Source organism: Electrona antarctica (assembly GCF_951216825.1).
Source record: "Electrona antarctica genome assembly, chromosome: 19".
In the NCBI taxonomy this organism is placed as follows: domain Eukaryota; kingdom Metazoa; phylum Chordata; class Actinopteri; order Myctophiformes; family Myctophidae; genus Electrona; species Electrona antarctica.
In genome coordinates this window covers 19,049,534-19,068,462 of record NC_136800.1, presented here as the reverse complement: position 1 = coordinate 19,068,462, position 18,929 = coordinate 19,049,534, and the positions used below count along the sequence as shown (strand labels likewise).

At 46.9% G+C, this 18,929-nt stretch overlaps 1 protein-coding gene across 3 annotated transcripts in view; it reads left to right on the top strand.

The window, feature by feature from the left end:
- The window catches only part of chd7 (chromodomain helicase DNA binding protein 7), a 108,517-nt gene extending 96,735 nt beyond the window's left edge, over window positions 1-11,782 (top strand). For all 3 annotated transcript variants that reach the window (XM_079488757.1, XM_079488758.1, XM_079488756.1), the window contains exons 31-42: window positions 100-308; window positions 700-1,749; window positions 2,112-2,278; window positions 2,752-3,021; window positions 3,502-3,669; window positions 4,810-5,049; window positions 5,644-5,883; window positions 6,713-6,853; window positions 6,995-7,099; window positions 7,332-7,512; window positions 7,730-8,128; window positions 8,481-11,782. In XM_079488757.1, coding sequence (XP_079344883.1) covers window positions 100-308; window positions 700-1,749; window positions 2,112-2,278; window positions 2,752-3,021; window positions 3,502-3,669; window positions 4,810-5,049; window positions 5,644-5,883; window positions 6,713-6,853; window positions 6,995-7,099; window positions 7,332-7,512; window positions 7,730-8,128; window positions 8,481-9,124 — 3,814 coding nt within the window. In that variant the 3' untranslated portion in view covers window positions 9,125-11,782. The remainder of the gene's footprint in view (window positions 1-99; window positions 309-699; window positions 1,750-2,111; window positions 2,279-2,751; window positions 3,022-3,501; window positions 3,670-4,809; window positions 5,050-5,643; window positions 5,884-6,712; window positions 6,854-6,994; window positions 7,100-7,331; window positions 7,513-7,729; window positions 8,129-8,480) is intronic.
- Window positions 11,783-18,929: the final 7,147 nt, after the last annotated feature.

The window sequence follows — 18,929 nt, the reverse complement described above, 5'->3', positions numbered from 1 at the left end:
CTAAATGCCTAAATTGTATAGGCTTTGTGCATAACTTCTCAGAAGGTGCCATGATTATGCCTTTCACGATCATTACCCTCCACGTTTCTTCTCCTTCAGGTGGACGCGGCGTGAAGAGGCAGATTTCTACCGTGTCGTGTCGACCTTCGGCGTCGTCTACGACACGCAGAGACAGAGGTTCGACTGGACACAGTTCAGGGCCTTCGCCCGGCTGGACAAGAAGACAGACGAGAGTCTGGAGAAGTACTACTACTCCTTCATCGCCATGTGTAAACGGGTCTGCCGCATGCAGATCAATACCGACACAGGTGAGCGGAACGTTGCGCACACCTCGGTCGACGGTTACCAATTTAAAACGTAGGATCACGCGCACCACCTCCGCCACAAACGCTGTCTAAAATCCACCCTGAAGACACGCTACACAAACATTACCCACTTAAACCTAATATACTTTGTTGACCGGGGGTCTATTATTGGTCCCCCTCTTTACTCAAAATAGCTGCTGTACAAGCTCTATATGATGCGTTGCGAGCTTGTAGATCTGCTGTTTTTGCCAAATATATGCCTATAATTCTACGATTCAAGTGGTTAAATGGATTTAGTCTGCTGGTATATAGTTTTAACCACTAAAACAATTGTCATTGTTGCGTTGAATAGTCTTGTTTGGTCTTACATAAACTCCCTCCTCCATCCCTCCAGAACTCCCAGACCCAACGCTGATCATCGACCCAATCACGGAGGAGCGTGCCTCCCGCACCCTCTACCGCATCGAGCTGCTCCGTCGCATCAGGGAGCAGGTCCTCCCTCACCCGCACCTCTCTGAGCACCTCCAGCTCTGCCAGCCCTCACCTGACCTCCCCGAGTGGTGGGAATGTGGCCGCCATGATCGAGACCTCCTGTTCGGAGCCTCCAAGCACGGCGTGAGTCGGACGGACTACCACATACTGAACGACACCTCGCTGGCCTTCCTGGAAGCGCACCATCGCTGGAACAGCCAGAGAGGGGCCGGTGCCACTGTGCCGGTCCAGGCGGACGTCACCAAAGTCGGGGATGGTGGCGGTGCCACCGCCCCCCTCCTCACCCCCGCTGAGCTGGTGAGTGCCGCGGCCGCCGCCAGCGCTGCCATTGCGGCAGTCAAGGAGGAGCCCGAGGAGGAGACAGCACAAGGGAAGGAGATGAAGGAGGAAGAGAGCGACGGGATGGAGGTTAAAAAAGAGGCAGAGGCAGAGGAAGAGAAAGACGGCGACAACATTCCAATCACCAAGACTGAAGACACGGATGAAGGGAAGGAAGGAGAGGGAGGGGCGGAGACGGGTGAGCCCCCGGCTGCATCCCCCAAGGAGGAGATCAAGACAGAGAAGCAGCAGGAGGAGGAGGAGCAGGCCCAGCCGAAAGGAGAAAATGAGGAAGAGCAAGCGGGCGGAGACGGAGCGAAGGCATCCGAACCGCAAAAGGACCAAGAACAGGATAAAGGAGAAGACAAAGAGGAGAGTTCCACTCCTCCCATGGAGTCTCTTAGGGACCAGACAGAGACCAACACCACAGAGACACCGCAGCGTCCCGCTGACGACTCCTCTCCCAAAGCACAACCAAACCACAAGACCACAGAGGAGCAGGGAGAGGAGGAGAGGGAGAGCACAGACACTCCCAAGTCCCCCAAGTCGGCCTTTACGGAGAAGAGCCCAGAGGAGGAGGAGGATGAGAGAGTTGATGAAGATGACAAGTCGGAGAAGTCTTCTCAGGCAGAGGGTGGGTGCAGTGTCTCTGGGGTTTTTTCAAGGGAAATATTATTGTTGTCATTAGTTGGGTTGCAACAGTTCAATGAGCTAATCGATAATAAAGAAAATAAATGCAAATTGATTGTAATAAAAGATCTGTGAATGAGAATCCCTTTTTCTCTTTTAGATGTTTTTATATAGTGAAAATACCAGCTCTACAAGTTTAATGAGACTGATCACGTGAAAATAATCGATAGTTGCGTCCCTAGTCCCTATCGGAGACCAACTGCTACCCTGCTAGCTAGTGAACTCATCTCGTCTCTGGTCATGATATTTGGTGCAGAACAATACATTACATGAGCAACATTTGAATGATTAATCTTCTCTCCACAGCGAGTGCTGCGTCCGAGCAGAAGAACTTTGATGAGGAGAGCATCGCCTCTCTGAGCACGTCGGTCAAAGACGAGACCAGAGATGGTTTCTGTCCCGACGACCTGCCAGAGGCTTCTGCTCTGCAGGCTCTGCAGGACCGCAGCTACGGCTTCTCCTTCTGGCCTAAGGTAAGACACAAACACACAAAATCAGGGCATTGTTTTTTCTTTTGCGGGACAAGCCATGCTTGTACAACAAGCCTCAAGAGCTATTCAAATATAATAACCACAAGGAATGTGAGACGTAGCATTGTGAGGGAACTAGGGGGCTGTGGTAAGTTATTCTTGTAAGTTATTCTTCCTGTGTATCTGATGGACGCTAGTTTCAAATAGTTTCCATCCAAGTTATTGTGTGTGTGGTATACAATGTGTCGCTTTACATCAAGTCGCAAAAACACTTGTTTCTGCTTGTTGCTTACATTACATCACAAAAGACGATGTAGAATCAGACATTCGTTGAACATTCGTGCGCTTGTGTGTGATATGCCATTCTTGCCATTCTGTGGCAAGTAGTTTCACCATGCAACTCTTTGCAACATGCATCATTGGTGCGGTTTGGGCTTTAGTCGACGAAATCAACACTGCTCTCTCCTCTCCTCCAGGACCGCGTGATGATCAACAGGATGGACAACATCTGCGACGCCGTAATGAAAGGCAAGTGGCCCGTCAACAGACGACACCTCTTCGACTTCCCAGGCAACCTGCTGCCGAGCTACGGGTCCACGGCGACCGTGGTGGCAGCCGTCGCGACGGCCACAGCAGCCGACAGCCCGCTGCAGAGGCGGAGCCTAGCGGAGTTATCCATGGTGGCGTCCGCTGGCCACGCCTCCTACAGCGGCAGTGAAGACATGACGCTATCGCCGCAGGTCAACGTGAGTGTCGGCCTAACGGTCATTCATTTAGTTTATTTGCCCAAATGATTGAAAACCCCTATGGGGCTTATAAAGTTGATCTCACCTTAAAAGATGACAGTATAAACACATGCATCATAACAGAAGAACTTGGGTGTACTGATTGTACGTGACTGTTACTCTTGGCCTCTCGTACTGCTCCAGTCACGGCTAAATAGAGTTCATATCCTGTACGGCAGGAGTTTGTCGCAGTGTAGTAATTTTTCCAGAGTGATTAAATTTGTCCTGAAGTTGTCCTTTAAAACGTCCTGTCAGCGTTCCTCGTTCAAATCGATGGCTGCTGTTAGCTGCAAATGTACGGCCATAACAGAAGAGAGACACGGTAGAACTGTTGTTCTCCGTAACGTGATACAAGAACACAAAACACCAGATGGAAGCTGACATTGTATAGGCTTTTCTCTAAAAGACACACCATGTGACGGTTTTATTTTATCCTTTCAGGACCCATTGAGCATGTCGTTGCCTCGTCAGAGGAGGAGGAGGAGGAGGAAGGTGGAGATCGAGGCAGAGAGGGCCGCCAAGCGACGCAACCTGATGGATATGGTGGCTCAGCTCAGAGAGAGCCACGCTGCCGCCGAGTCCCAGAACCAGGCTATAGACCTCACTAAGGTACCCAACAACACTCACTATAGAGCTCACTAAGGTACCCAACAACACTCACTATAGAGCTCACTAAGGTACCCAACAACACTCACTATAGAGCTCACTAAGGTACCCAACAACACTCACTATAGAGCTCACTAAGGTACCCAACAACACTCACTATAGAGCTCACTAAGGTACCCAACAACACTCACTTTAGAGCTCACTAAGGTACCCAATAGGGCATTCACTTCTAGTCATTTTTACTAGTTGACTAGTTGCCTAGTTTACTAGTCGACTAGTTGTACTACCTATTATGTAAAAAATAAAAGTAAAAAATATATATATTTTTTCCCTTCTGTGTGGAGTTTGCATGTTCTCCCCGTGTCCCCTAGGGTAGGTACCCTCAAAAAACATGCAGTAATCCTGGTCCCTAAACTGCCTCCCCCTGGCCAGCCGGGGCGCCTGATGGAGGGGAAAGGAACTGGTTGGAATAACGTGTTCCTTCCACGCGCTACGTCCAACCAGGGAAACTCCCCCCTGTCAGGTGTAAAGGAGCAACTTGGACACTCGGGCATGAAGGAAGCATGAGTTCAAGTCTGTTGCTCTCCCCATGTCCCCCATATATGGGGACTAGGTTGGCGGAGGGTGTGTAGAGCCCAGGATCACATTAGATAATTGACACAGGGGTGAAAAATGGGTTACAAAATCGTGGGATAAAAATTATTTTAAAAAAAAGGTGCCTGGACCGCTGAGCCACGGCCCAGGCCACCAAAGGCGACTTTGGACGACTTGTTTTTAGTTTTTTTACGCTAGATGCCACACTTCGCTAACCTATGAGTCACTGTTTGACTCTCATTGAAACCGGGAAACAGGAAATCCAGTGATTGCAAAAGAAACGGCTGCCATCTGCTCTCACGTTATTGGATATTCTGAAATGCCTTTGTCTCAGCTTCTTCCGCATCGGCCATCATAGTATTGTCATCAGACCCCAACTATTGAACGCACGACAAAAACTTTGACAAAAACATCAACGATCTATCATACTGGATATAAATAATATGTGACTACTTAGGTAAGGAAAAACTAAAAATCGCTGGCAGGCGGGTAAATTATTTATGAATGAGTTAAAGCCAGTAGGGTTGATGTGTGTTGTGTTCATGGCAGGGCATGCACCACCACCACAAGGCCTCCACGTCCTCATTCGCCGGCTTCCCCAGCGCCATGGGAACAAGCTCCTCCCTCAAGGCCCAGATGGAACTGCTTCAGCAGGCCACTCCCCCCGGCCACAGAGCTAACGGCTCATTGGTCGACCCGGACCTGCCCATCATGAGGAGGAGGCGTGGCCGGAGGAAAAACGTGGAGGGACTTGAGCTGCTGTTCATGGCCAATAAGAGAGCGGGAGGGGTGAGCCATATTTTTTTTTTTCATTGCCACATACGTTTCATCTTTGCACCCAAATCTCTATCTTAACACTTCTTTTTTGCTACGGACGTGTATAGACGTCCTGGGGATAAAAAACACGGGGTGCTATGGACATGTATAGGCGTCCTTTTTTTATTGATAACATTTAAAAATATATATATTTTATTTTATTTTTGCAGTGTACTCCTTGTGTTTCGCGCATGCACACTGCCGTTCACTTCCTTGTTTACGGCTCCACTAGAATGGCTCTAAATCTAGGGAGCTCTCCATAGTTTTGACCAAAAGCACAATGTTCTGTCTTCATTTCTGACTTCAGCTCAGCATGCATCTCGTTTGGAATATAATCGCTTCTAGAGAGACTTTTGTGTGACCAGCGATATATCATATCATATGAATAGAAGATTATGCCTCCCGGTTTCTGGGGGGGAATGGAAGGTGGGGCTTTTCAGAGTAAAATCTGCCATATCTGCTGGCACTCTAGCGCCTTTATTTTGAAGAATTCCCCGGCAAAAGTTGTGTTAAAATGCTTCTTTGTCATAACCTCCCTCCCTATCTCGCCCTCATCTCCTCTTCTAGGATGAGTCTGAAGGGACCAAAGCTTCAGGCATGGAAGTGGCCCAGGATGCTCCCCGTGCCCCCAGACCCCTGGCTGTGCCCGGGCAGAGCCCTAGCCCCAGTGCCAGGCCCCCTGCCCCAGGCCCAGTCCCTGGAAGCGTGGAGGAGGGCGAGGCAGCCGCAGCCGTTTCTAACAAGGAGCTGCGAGACTGGCTGAGACAGCACCCCACCTACACCATGGACATGGCTGGATTCACACCAGTATGTAGAGCACTCTACCCTGCACACATTCTGACACATGTATTTCTTTCTTTCTACGTTTTGGCCTCACTTTCGCTTTATTTCTTTTTACCGACTACAGTATATGTACGTTGTCATACCATAAATAGGCAATGTACACGTTCACAGAACGTGGCATATACTCAACGTGTTGTGAGTTAAGGATGTTAAACTCTCAATTCTATAGAATAGTCCGCCCAGGATTCCGCAGACATAATTAGTTAATATTCCGCAGACATTAATGAACGCAACATCCAATCCACCCCACATTTTAATCACATGTTGAGGGTGATTGCATCAACACAGAGCCCAAAGCAAGTCCATTTTCATCAATAGGGGGTGCCGCAAATGTGAAGAATTTAACAATTTGTTGCAAAAACATGATTTTTGGGGATAAATTATGATCAGCAGTTTCTGGTGAAACTTGTGAAAGCTGGTGCTGTCCAGGACCTGACCATGGGCATCATCTTAACAGCGGGCCATTACCCATTTGTTATTTTCAGGACACAGATTCAGTTTCAGTAGGACTATTTAAAATGGGGGACCAGTCAATCAGTCAACTAGTCCCCCCCAAGGCCCTGTGAAGAAAAAGTCCTCAGAAAAACGTCCTCAGTCAAACCCGTCAACATGTACAAATCCTTTTTATAGTAGGTAATAATAACTAATATCATTTGTTGGGGTTTCCTGCTGCTCCGCCCCCGCCGTCCCACTGCTCCGTCGCCGGCGGAAATCCACAGATGGCCGGTCATTTCCACTATCACTGATTCCGGGGGGGGACTAATGGAAGTGTGTGTGTGTTTGTCTCCTGTAGAAGAGCGAGGAAGTCCTGATGTCTCAGTTCAATAAGCCCAAGCAGAAGCGCCATCGCTGTCGAAACCCCAACAAGATCGACATCAACACCTTGACTGGCGAAGAGAGAGTCCCTGTGGTCAACAGACGCAACGGACGCAAGGTAACCTAACCCAACAGCCGATCCCAGCCGACATCTAGACTGGTCCTTTGTCTGCATGTTCTTGGTGGCAGTGGTGTACAGATACGATATACAGTATGTATTCTCTGAAATTGATCATCAAACCTTTTTCCTGTTTCCCAGATGGGCGGTGCCATGGCTCCACCAATGAAGGAGCTCCCCAGATGGCTCCTGGAGAACCCAGAGTTTGCCATCGCTCCTGATTGGACAGACATCGTCAAACAGTCTGTAAGTAGCCAATAAAAATCTCAACAGATTTGCGGGACACACACACCAAGGCAAGGTTCACATGTTGTCATGGGGCACACACAAAGCCAGGCATTGGAGGGGCTAGCGACCCTCGAAACTCTTGACAGTCTTTGTGGAAGCACAGATGTGCAGTGTTTATGCATTCGACGTCTCATGAAGGCCAGAGGTGTGCACTTTTCTGACCGCTCTTTCTCTCTCCCCCCTTCGGCAGGGTTTCCTTCCAGAGGCCATGTTTGACCGCCTGCTGACCGGCCCAGTGGTCAGAGAGGAGGGGGTCCGTCGTCGCGGGCGACGACCCAAGTCAGAAATCGCCAAGGCGACCGCAGCTGCCCAAGCAGCAGCAGCTGCCCAGGCTGCTCAGGCGTCTCTGGCAGCAGTAGCCGCCTCCACAGGTACTACCATGGAGACTAATAACTAATCTATAACTAGAACTCCACATCAGTGCTGGAAAAAGTACTCGCATGTTTTACTTAAGTAATCAATACTCACAATGTGAGCTTGTAGATTGGCTATAATCGGCTGGAAATGTGTGTGTGTGTGTGTGTGTGTGTGTGTGTGTGTGTGTGTGTGTGTGTGTGTGTGTGTGTGTGTGTGTGTGTGTCCGTCCAGGAGGCATCAACCCTCTGCTGCTGAACGGTCTGTTTGGAGGCATGGACCTGTCGTCCCTGCAGAGCCTGCAGAGCCTCCAGCTGGCTGCAGGCCTCATGGCCTTCCCCCACGCCGACCCCAAGCAGGCGGCCATGGCCAACGCCTCCATGGCCTCCATGCTGCCCCTCATGATGCCCGGCATGGGCGGCCTCCACAACATGAACATGAACATGTTCAGCCTGAGCGGGCTGTTCGGCGGAAACCTGGCCTCGGCCGCGGCCGTAGCTGCCGCGTCGAGCTCCGCTGCCGCTGCCGCCGCCGCCGCTACGGCGGGCAACAACGCCAACGGAACGACGGCGGGCGAGGAAGCGACGGGCAAGAGGAGTAGAGAGGAGGACGACAGCGAGGTGGAGCGAGGAGGTAATTTACATTTGAGATAATCGCCATAATCGTTTGTATGTTGAAAAAGGTTCATACATTTTCAAATATTTAAAAAGAAACTGAAATGGCAGCTCTACAAGCTCATACTGTACAGCACTACTGTAAATCGGCTATTCTGAAAATGTTACATGTATATTAAATATGTCAATAATTTGACATAAAACAAAATATTTGTCATATCAAAATCTGCCCTGTGCAATTATTTATTATGAATACGGAAATAAAAATTGTATTCATATGTTCCAATGTCCGGCAAAAGTACAATTAAATTGTTAATCGCAATTACTTGAGTGACAATCGTCAACTTAAACTTGTGATCGTGACGCCCTAGACGGAGAGTCGGAGGAGGCGGGCGAAGGCACGGAAGGCGGAGAGAAGAGGGCGAAGAAGAGGAAGAGGAGGAGCGAGGGAGACGGGGAGAACGGCGCGGGCGAGGCAGCCGGGGCCGTCGCGGGGGGCGCCACTCAGGTCCAAGCCCCCGACTCGTCCACCGACCCGTCCGTCAACGGCGACGCGGCCGCGCTATTGGCCGCGGCCGGCATGTCGGCCAACTCGCTGGCGTTCAACCCCTTCCTGCTGTCCACCATGGCGCCCGGCCTTTTCTACCCCTCCATGTTCCTGTCCTCCATGTCCCCCGGCCTGGGAGGCCTCGGCCTGCCCGGCTTCCCCACGGCCGCCAACACTCTGGCTGAGCTGCAGCACGCCATGGCCAGCGCCATGGCGGGGAGCAGCGGCATGGCGGCGGCCAACCTCGCCGCCCGAGAGCAGCAGAAGGAGGAGGAGGAGTCAGGAAGGGCAGCAGCGGGAGGAGGGGAGGAGGATGAGGAAGGAGGAGGCGACAGTGACTTGGCGGAGGAAGATGGAGAGATGGAGGATTCACTGATGGACGACAGCCGGATGGGAGGGGATGAGGAGGAGGAGGAGGAGGAGGAGGTCAGGGAGGAGGACACGCCTGAGAAGGACAAGAGTGACTGAAAAGAGAGAAAAACACAAAACTGACTGGCCTTGGACATTTCCTGAACTCTAACCTCCTTCCTCAGTCTCTCTGTCGTTCCCTCACCACGTCAAGTTTACAAGCCTCCTCTGCAAATATCCAAACTTTATTATGACAGTTTTTCGTTTTCTTTTTTGTTTTTCTCTCTCTCTCCGCTTACGTTGTTGTTGATGATGATTTAATTTTTCTTCCTCTCTTCGTTTGTGTTTTTCGGCCAGGTATATTTACTATGCGTCAGAGAGCAGAGGTGTGCGTGTGTGTGTGTGTAAGTTAAGCTTCCCTCTCTCTCTCTGAGCGGTAGTCTAGTCAGGGATTGTTCACATGGAGGACTCACTCTGAGTTCAGCTCACTTTTTTTTTTAAATATTTTGCCTCTACTTAGCTTGGTCTGCGGCCGCTCTGAAAGGCGAGTCTCGACTTTGTTTTTTCCTTGATTTTTGGATCCCTCGCATAGGACTTCACATGGTTCCAATAGTACTTTATTATTGCTGCTTTCAGTTCTCACATTTGTATTTTCACTTCCTCTCTTTTTCTCTGGACCGTTAATATTATTGGTAGCATCTCGTTGAAGAAGTGAAAGTGGCTCCAGTAGCGTTCCAACATTCTGTCTCTCTCTGTATGACAGGAATGATGCTGCTGCTGCTGCTGCAAAGGAATCATGGGTAATGGAGTTTTATTTTCTGCTCTGTTTCAGAGCAGAGTTTTGTAGTTCTCACATATCAGACCAGGTAGACTCTGATGACAAAAGGAATAAAAACGAAGAAAAAAAAATGAAATGATCATGGACTGGCCTAACTCAGTCACACACACTGACTACAGCAACACACACATGCCAACATATATCCATGCTTGTGATGAGATGCACACATTATTACATACATTATATACATAAACAAACATGTGCACACACTAACCAACCTCCCCCTTCTGTCCAGTGACTGTTTATAGAGTATGGAAGTACCCATTTCTACCCTTTTCGTGTGTGCACATGTGTGTGTGTGTGCGTGTGTGTTCTGAACCGATACTGTTTTCTCCAGTCCCACACTGTTTGACTAGCAGTCCTGAGTCTTTGCACTACTTGTCTCCAAATTCTCCCTATCCTCTCTCTCTCTGGGCTCGTTGGCTTTGGCCTCCCTGGGCACGGCAGGCGGGCTGGGCCTGCCGCGGGCTGTGCCTTCCAATTGGTCCCCGTTCGCCCAGGCGAGACAAGTCGACGCTCACCCCGGGACGGAGGTATCTGTGAAGGGATTTGGTAGTGGTAGGCGATGCAGGGATGTGATGTTTTCTATTTTATGTTCAGGTGTATTTTGGACACACAACTCTCACATCAGTTTCTTATGGAAATGTGTGTCTTTATAGTGGTGTTGTGTGGTCCTCTTCACATCCCCACTGAGCTGACTGAGACCCAGTGCTGCTTTCTAATGATGCCTCTCCAAGACTGTTTGCTCTAGTCACACACACTGATGATGCCAGGCCTGGCCAAAACAGGACACAGCATTATAAACACACGTTTATCAATCTGTACAATCGTAACATTCTGCTATTCAAATACACTGCAAAAAAAAGGGCATGAGTGTTGCTTGACGTTTGTTCGCGTTTTCCAATTGACAGGCCCATTCCCAAGGCCGCTTGGGTTTCTAGTTAAGCGAGTTAAAGTCGAGCGCACCTTCCAAGTGTTTTCAATGATTTCAGCTATATTCCCATGCTTTTGGCCAGGTCTTCTTAATATTATACAGCCAGCCCAGCAGGTGCAGAGAGAGAGACATGGGGGATGTATTACTGAGAAGTTAAGTAATGCCCAAGTTATGCTTGGTTGGGTGCCGCGTCACATGCCGAGAATAGCCAATCAACGAGCTCACAACACATTGTGAGCTCGTACATTGACTCTTTCCGGTGATAGTATAAATCACCCTTAGGTTCCAGACGTAATGGTGACAGAACAAAGTGTTCTGGCATCCTGAAGCGCTCCCATGTAATGCTAACTTCTAATAGAACTTCTGGTTCTCTATTTAAACACTTGTGGAACGTTTCAGCACTCTGGACCTCATCCCCTTTTCTTAAGTGAATGAATAAATCTCTCTCTCTCATGCTGAGACAGCAATAACCAAGGCAGCTTTTGAATGTTCCAACATCAATTTCCCAAACACACACACACACACACACATACATACATACACAAACATATACACCAACACACACACTCACACACCTTTATGAATAACCACAAGTGTCGTATGAAAAAAAAAAAAGAAACTAAAACTGTAAATGATGGCGATGGAAAAAGTACTGCAATCAATTTTGTCTCACTCTGTTCCTGTTGATGCACTGGTGAAGAGTTAAAATAATCAGGTACCTTTATTACTTAGCTACGTTTCTTGAAAGATTAAAAAAAGGACTTTTTGTTACTTTTAGCCAGCAAGCTGAAGAGCATTACCTCAAAATTCTTATCTAGCCTTGAAGTTTACAGACATACCATGTAAATGTTTTATTTTGTTCTTTTTTTGTTTTCCTTTTCTTTTTCTTTTTTTTTTTTTGGTGTGTGTCTTATTTTGTTTTTGTTTTTTTGGAAACATCATGTATGATGAATTGTAGCTATGATGCTTTTAATAAAAGTGAATCATATTCGCCTAGGAAACCAAATGTCTGCTTGCGCTCTCCTTTCTTACTACTTAAACAATTCAAACCGGAAAAGCATCTGTGGCATTTTAGATTTGACCTACATATATCTAGGTTGGCTATTAGATATCAGATAAGCTCTGCTATTTTTTGAAAAATCGGGAAAATGTGTGCAAATCTTTGAATATACATACAAATCTTTGAATATACATATATTGTTTTAGAGCAAACAATTATTACCCAAATCTTTGCTACTGGTGGTCCCTGGAACAAAATATTTTGAGACGCGGGTCCGTGGCCAAATGCATATCATTTTGGGGGTCCTTGAAATGAACTTTAAGCACCACTGATATAGCAACACGTTTTTCAGAAGACCTTTTTAGAATTTGTCTGTAAGGGATATTTCACTCTCAAAATATTTTGGTCATTTCATCATATATTAACACCCCAGACAGTTTTTAAGTTGCTTGATTCAGTATTTAGACATGCATTTTAGCTGCCCCGCCCCTGTCCTATACAAACCCATTGTAACTTCAACGTCTATTTTAACCATGTTCGTTTCATCTAAAACATCTGGACTCACTGTTGAAACAACTTTATGTAACATTCATGAATATTTCATGTGAATGTTTTTGTTGACAAAGTACCTGTTGTGGGATAGATATTTTAGTAGCCATCAATTTTACGTGCAGTGTACATTTGGGACATGAAATAATCCTCTGTTGAAGTAAGTGTGTGTGTGTGTGTAGGGGGATTATAATGGAATTGTTGGCCTGTATGCACAGAGGCCCGGCAGAGGGGCTGTCTGCCAACGTGGTTGTGTACGTGTGCACCGACTCAGCCATCAGAAATGGCATCTTTCCCAGTGGAGCTGCTGACAAAACATCAACTGACAACCAGACCTCACTGTGTGTGTGTGTGTGTGTGTGTGTGTGTGTGTGTGTGTGTGTGTGTGTGTGTGTGTGTGTGTGTGTGTGTGTGTGTGTGTGTGTGTGTGTGTGTGTGTGTGTGTGTGTGTGTGTGTGTGTGTGTGTGTGTGTGTGTGTGTGTGTGTGTGTGCACGTACGTACGTACAAGAGTTTTTTCGTTTTGCTTTTGGAAAGGGGGGGGCCAGGGGGGATTACTGTGTGTTGGATCAGGGCGTGCTATACTGTGTGGGTGAGTGTAAGTCAGTGATTCCCAACCTGTGGCCCGCTGGTTGACACAAAGAAGTGAGCAGACAAAATTGGAACTGGAACAATAATAAAATCAATGCTGATAAGTGATAAATGGGTGCTCTCCATTGATTTGCTGAAATTGGCAACCCAACGTATATATTTTTTTACTTCTGTTTACTAAAGAGCTATTGAACAAACTGCAGTGGAGATTTTTAACAAAAGTATCACAAGGCGCACTATCTTTATCTTTAACGCTTGTGTAAAAAAAAAAAAAGGTACATTTAGAATAGAATAGACTATTTGCCATTTGCACAAGTCCTACTCCCAGGATCAGCATTAAAAAAGAGACATAAAACAAAAACAGTGCAATTCATCCATCGTAATTAGCCCTTCACTAAGTCCCTCCCCAACCCATCCTTGTCCAATTGTTAGCAGCGAAGAAAGCTTGACCTGCATAGCAACCGTTGCTAAACTATTTGGATTGGCATTGGACAATCGCTTTTTGGGGTGGGATTTAGTGAAGGGCTAATTCAGTTCACCTTGATAGTGCAATTCATCTAATAATAATTTAGTAATCTTTTGTGATTCAGTAGCCTACATTTTAAGGCAGATTCATACTTTGTCACCCTCACAACCTACCAACAGGTGACAAAGTGGTGCTGTTGAGCTTCACACTGCACAGCTGCATGATGGGAAGCTGAGTTTTTAGCAGCCATGTGGTGCTGTTGGGCTTCACACTGTGCACAGCTGCATGATGGGAAGCTGAGTTTTAGCAGCCATTACGTGATTTTGGGTGTGAGTACAGTACAGTAGAGGGATCCCCTGGGGACCCCCACACGGTAACTGTCATTTCTCGACCGTTTCGGACGCGGGACGGCTCGCCGGAACCGGGCCGGCACCCTTGGCACGTTCCTGGGTCATGGGTCAATTTTTATTGGTCACCTTTTTTTGTAAAAAAAAATCATTACAGATTAAAAAAAAGTTTAAACAAAAAAAAAAAGATAAATCACAACTTATCATTAATTAAAACAATTTTAATTTCAAAATAAAATGTAAAAAGTAAAATGTCCATTTAAAAAAGTTTAAGAAGTAGTAAACGTCAATCCTCTCTTTAGGTCTTGACTTGAACTAAAGGTTTGGGAACCACTTCTGTAGTGGACAATGTAGAGTGTGTGTGTGTGTGTGTGTGTGTGTGACTGACTGTGTGTGTGTGCGTGCGTGCGTGTGCGGCAATGACAGACGTCTGGCCTAATCGGCTCGATGGAGGAAGTGGAACGTGAAATCCACCAGTCGCTCCGTCCACACACACATACCCTGACCCACCAACCCAGCATGCACTCTGTCTGCCAGACACTCTTTCTGTGTGTGTGTGTGTGTGTGTGTGCGTGCGTGCGTGCGTGCGTGCGTGCGTGTCATTTTTCCCAATTATGCATCAGAGGGAAACCTTATCTCTTATCCAAGTTGGGGAAAAGTATGCATAATATACTGTAATGTCTTGTGAAAGTCTTGTGAAAGTCCAGTGCTTATGGAACGTACTGACCTAGTTATACTGCTCTCTGCCATTGTCATCATGCACTATGATCAAAAGTCATTGGACACCCTTTCTAATTAACGTTTCTAATTGGTGCCCTTTGTTCCTGGGAATGGAAATCTTAATGCTACAACCACCATGAAATTCTAGACAATTGCACGCTTCTAATTCTAGTGGCAAACAGTTTGCAGAAAGGCATTTCCCGTCTCAGAATGACGATCTTCCCCCGTAGGTACATTAATGATGTGCTGAGATGAATGAGGTAGAACTAGTCCGGCCTGCACAGAGCATGACCTTAAACCCAGAGGCTCCCAACCTTATCTGGATCGCGGCCCACCCATCTGTGGCTGTGTTAAATGGTAATTTGGGTGGGCCACCCAATAATTTCGATGATCATTCATTCGATTATGTTCCATATAGGATGAAGGCCCCTTAGTTGATAGTATTAAACAGTAAGCTAAAAATAACATACTGTCCGGGTCGGATTTACCACTGGGCTAGGGTGGGCTGCAGCCTGTTTTATTTTTTTATTTATTTTTTCCACACACACACACACATATAAAAAAAAATAGCCATTCGACAAACGCCCCAGTGAGGGAGGGGGCGCTGGGGATTGTCATTCTGAAACAGGAAACTATTGGCACAAAAATGGAAAGACACTTATTGTTTAGAATGTCATTGTAGCTGTAGCCTTACGATTTCCATTTACTTCAACAAAGGGCAATAATTAGAAACACTAATTGGAAAAGAGTGTGCTCTAACTTTTGGTCATATAGTACAGTGAAAGTATGGAAGTTTGAGATTAAAAAGGACCACTTCACCACTTTTCAACCTATCTTCATATAATAGGTCCTCACTAATAATCATGAAAAAATGGCACGATTTATTTCTACTCAGTCTGTGTCTCATAGGAGGGCTGTAGGCAGTTTAGAAACCGTCTTCCAGTGACATCATCATTAGGCCGATTTTTTTTAAACAAGATTTTTTTACAAAAATGTTTAGATTTTCATTATTGTGAGAACGATGGCTTCCATTTTTGCATTGCAACTTTTCAGGACTAGAAAGCCTGCAGTTTCTATTAGCTTGGATTCCCCATTGATGATGTCACTGGAAGAGGGTTTCTGAACTGCCCACAGCCCTCCTATGAGACACAGACCGAGTAGAAAAGAATTCCGCCATTTTTTCATGATTATTAGTGAGGACCTATTATATGAAGATAGGTTGAAAAGTGGTGAAGTGGTCCTTTAAGGCTAGCGCTAGTGCCTTGCTCAAAGGAAGTTAAATCAACGCTGCAACCCTGTAACCATTAAATTATGTCTCTCCCTTCAGTCCACCCCTCTCTTCATCTACGTCACTCACTGTACCCCCCTCCCACACACACACACACACACTCACACTCCTCTACTCCTTGCATCCTTACATGCCTCCTCCACCTCGCCCTTCCTTTCCTCTCGGTGTCTCCTTCTCTTCTCGCTTTCCACTTGTGCTCGAGCACTTACCAGTCCAGACAGCTTTGTGTGTGTGTGTGTGTGTGTGTGTGTGTGTGTGTGTGTGTGTGTGTGTGTGTGTGCGTGTGTGCGTGTGCGCGTGCGTGCGTGCGTGTGCGCGCGTGTAGGTGTTGTGTCCAGATGAATCTCTCTCCACTCGGCTGGACATGTCACTTCCTGCTCTCTACGGTCGTCACGGAGAAGGCCAGAGCACCGTTGCCCCGGCGATAAAGAGCCATCTGCCGTCGGCATGACGACCCGTGGCCTGGCCACTGTCACAGCCGGCCTGATTGATCGCCCTGAGGGAGAGAGGGAGAGAGGGAGAGAGAGAGGGAAATAAATAAATAAAGAGATAGAGGGAGGGGGAGGGGATCAGAGAATGGAATGGACAGAGCAGAGGGAAGAATGTGAGAAAAGGAGAGATGGAGGAGAGAGGAGAGTGACTGATCGGATGGGAGTCCAGCCTGATTTAGACTTCATCGCACGGCGGTGCTGCGTGCCGAAAAAGGGCCGACCATTAAGCTCCCAACAACGCGTGCCATCCTCGGTGCATTGTGAGCTTGTGTTGTTCTAATTGTCTAGGCGCCAAGTGTGGACCGGGCTTTAGGAAACAGGACAGGTGGACGTGAGGAGGCGAGGGAAGGAGGTATCCAGATGTCCTCCTATGCCTAGGGGTGTTTTAAAATGTCACCATCCTCTCTCTCTCTCTCTCTCTCTCTCTCTCTCTCTATCCATCTCTCTCTTTCGGTCGCTCGTTTTATCTATAGCTTATCTGTCTGTCTCTCCCTCCATCTCTCTCCTCTGCGTCTCCTATGAGACAAATGTGCATGTGAGCATACACGTGCACACACACACACACACACACAGACTCTGCATCGACTGCCAAGCTGTGACATGGGAGCACACTCGTCGCTTGTCAATCATGTGCGCATGCAAACAGACACACACACACACACACACACACACACACACACACACATACACATACAGTAGGCCTACACACACACTGCACGGTGGCATTAATTCAGCCTGGATCCAATGAATGGCCATTTTCTTGGTGTTACTTAACATGTAGAGGTGTTGTAACATGTCATTTGCATCTTCTTAGTTGAGTCCATTGTCAGAGGAGCAGGCAGGCAGTAACATGGAAACACAGTAACCCAGGTATTTATTTATTTGGCACATAACCTGCTCTCACCGAATACAGCCACTGGAGATAATTTAGATCGATTAGCTGACATTATTATCGTTTTCATTTTTATGCCTTTCTCAGTTGAATAATACATTATATAATAATACTTTTTATGCCATTTATTTCAATTTGTAATGGAACAATAATGGACCTTAATTTAATGTGCCTATGCACTGATATTTGAGTTGTGTCTCACTGATTGCTGCCGTTGCCAATAATGCTCTTTGAATTGAGGTTGAATAGAGAATAGACTAGAGAGAGACTATAGTATCTTGGCATACTAAATAGTATGTTAGTATGTGGAGGCACCGCCCTCCCTAATCGAAACATGATTGGTCAAAAAAGATTAACCTAAGAGCACAAAGCAGACTGACAGAATATGTAATGAAGATTGTGCGCGCGCTTGTGTGTGTGTGTGTGTGTGTGTGTGTGTGTGTGTGTGTGTGTGTGTGTGTGTGTGTGTGTGTGTGTGTGTGTGTGTGTGCGTGTGCGTGTGCGTGCGCGCGTGCGTGCGTGCGTGCGCGCGCGCGCGTGCGCGTGCGTCTGTATCTTTATCTTTATCTGTGCCGTGCATCGATGGGCAGATTAATTTGAATTCACTTGTAATAGGTATATTCTCCAGGCCAGTCCCATCCCTTTCCATTCAGAGATCCTATCTCTGTTCATCTACTCACTGGGATCAATAGTGATATGAATCAGACCTCTGTGATCTGGAGGGGATAAATCCATTTATATGGTCTGAGATATGAGACCCTCACTGGGACCGCCAGGGCCTCTGTGTGCGTGCACGAGAGAGAGGAAGGGAGAGAAAATATGGCTCATTCGTTTTTTTGTGAGTGAGTCTTTGCATGAATCACTCTTTCTGTGTGTGTGTGTGTGTGTGTGTGTGTGTGTGTGTGTGTGTGTGTGTGTGTGTGTGTGTGTGTGTGTGTGTGTGTGTGTGTGTGTGTGTGTGTGTGTGTGTGTGTGTGTGTGTGTGTGTGTGTGTGTGTGTGTGTGTGTGTGTGTGTGTGTGTGTGTGTGTCCAGTGAAATATGACCCTGGGTGTCTCGGGTCCATCCATTTCCACCAGATGCTGATAGCACCGCTCGTCGGCCTATCATATCGCTTAATGACTCTGAGGTCATCAATTACCTCATCCTGACACCATGTATCGATTGGCTGAGAGAGAGAGAGAGAGAGAGAGAGAGCAATGGATGGATGGATGGCTGCAGATATAGCTGAGTCGTCTGAACAGTGTATTTTAAGGCAATTTCAAAGGCTGATTTAGGAATTCAAATTCGAAAATCAGCGCTTTCTGTCTTCGATCAAATCTTCTTGGTTCAGACAGAATTGTGGTTCTTATTTATTACGGTTGTCAACATAGTAATCTTCTTTTTGTAATTATTGTATGATTACAAAAGTAACAGTCAGTGTCATATAAATTCCTAGAGATGCATATGTACGGTACAGTTTTCTGTAGTGGCTCTAGTAATGCAGAGCAACCAAGTCACTACAAGCATCTAATCTGTAGTGGCTCTAGTAATGCAGAGCAACAAAGTCACTACAAGCATCTAATCTGTAGTGGCTCTAGTAATGCAGAGCAACCAAGTCACTACAAGCATCTAATCTGTAGTGGCTCTAGTAATGCAGAGCAACCAAGTCACTACAAGCATCTAATCTGTAGTGGCTCTAGTAATGCAGAGCAACCAAGTCACTACAAGCATCTAATCTGTAGTGGCTCTAGTAATGCAGAGCAACCAAGTCACTACAAGCATCTAATCTGTAGTGGCTCTAGTAATGCAGAGCAACCAAGTCACTACAA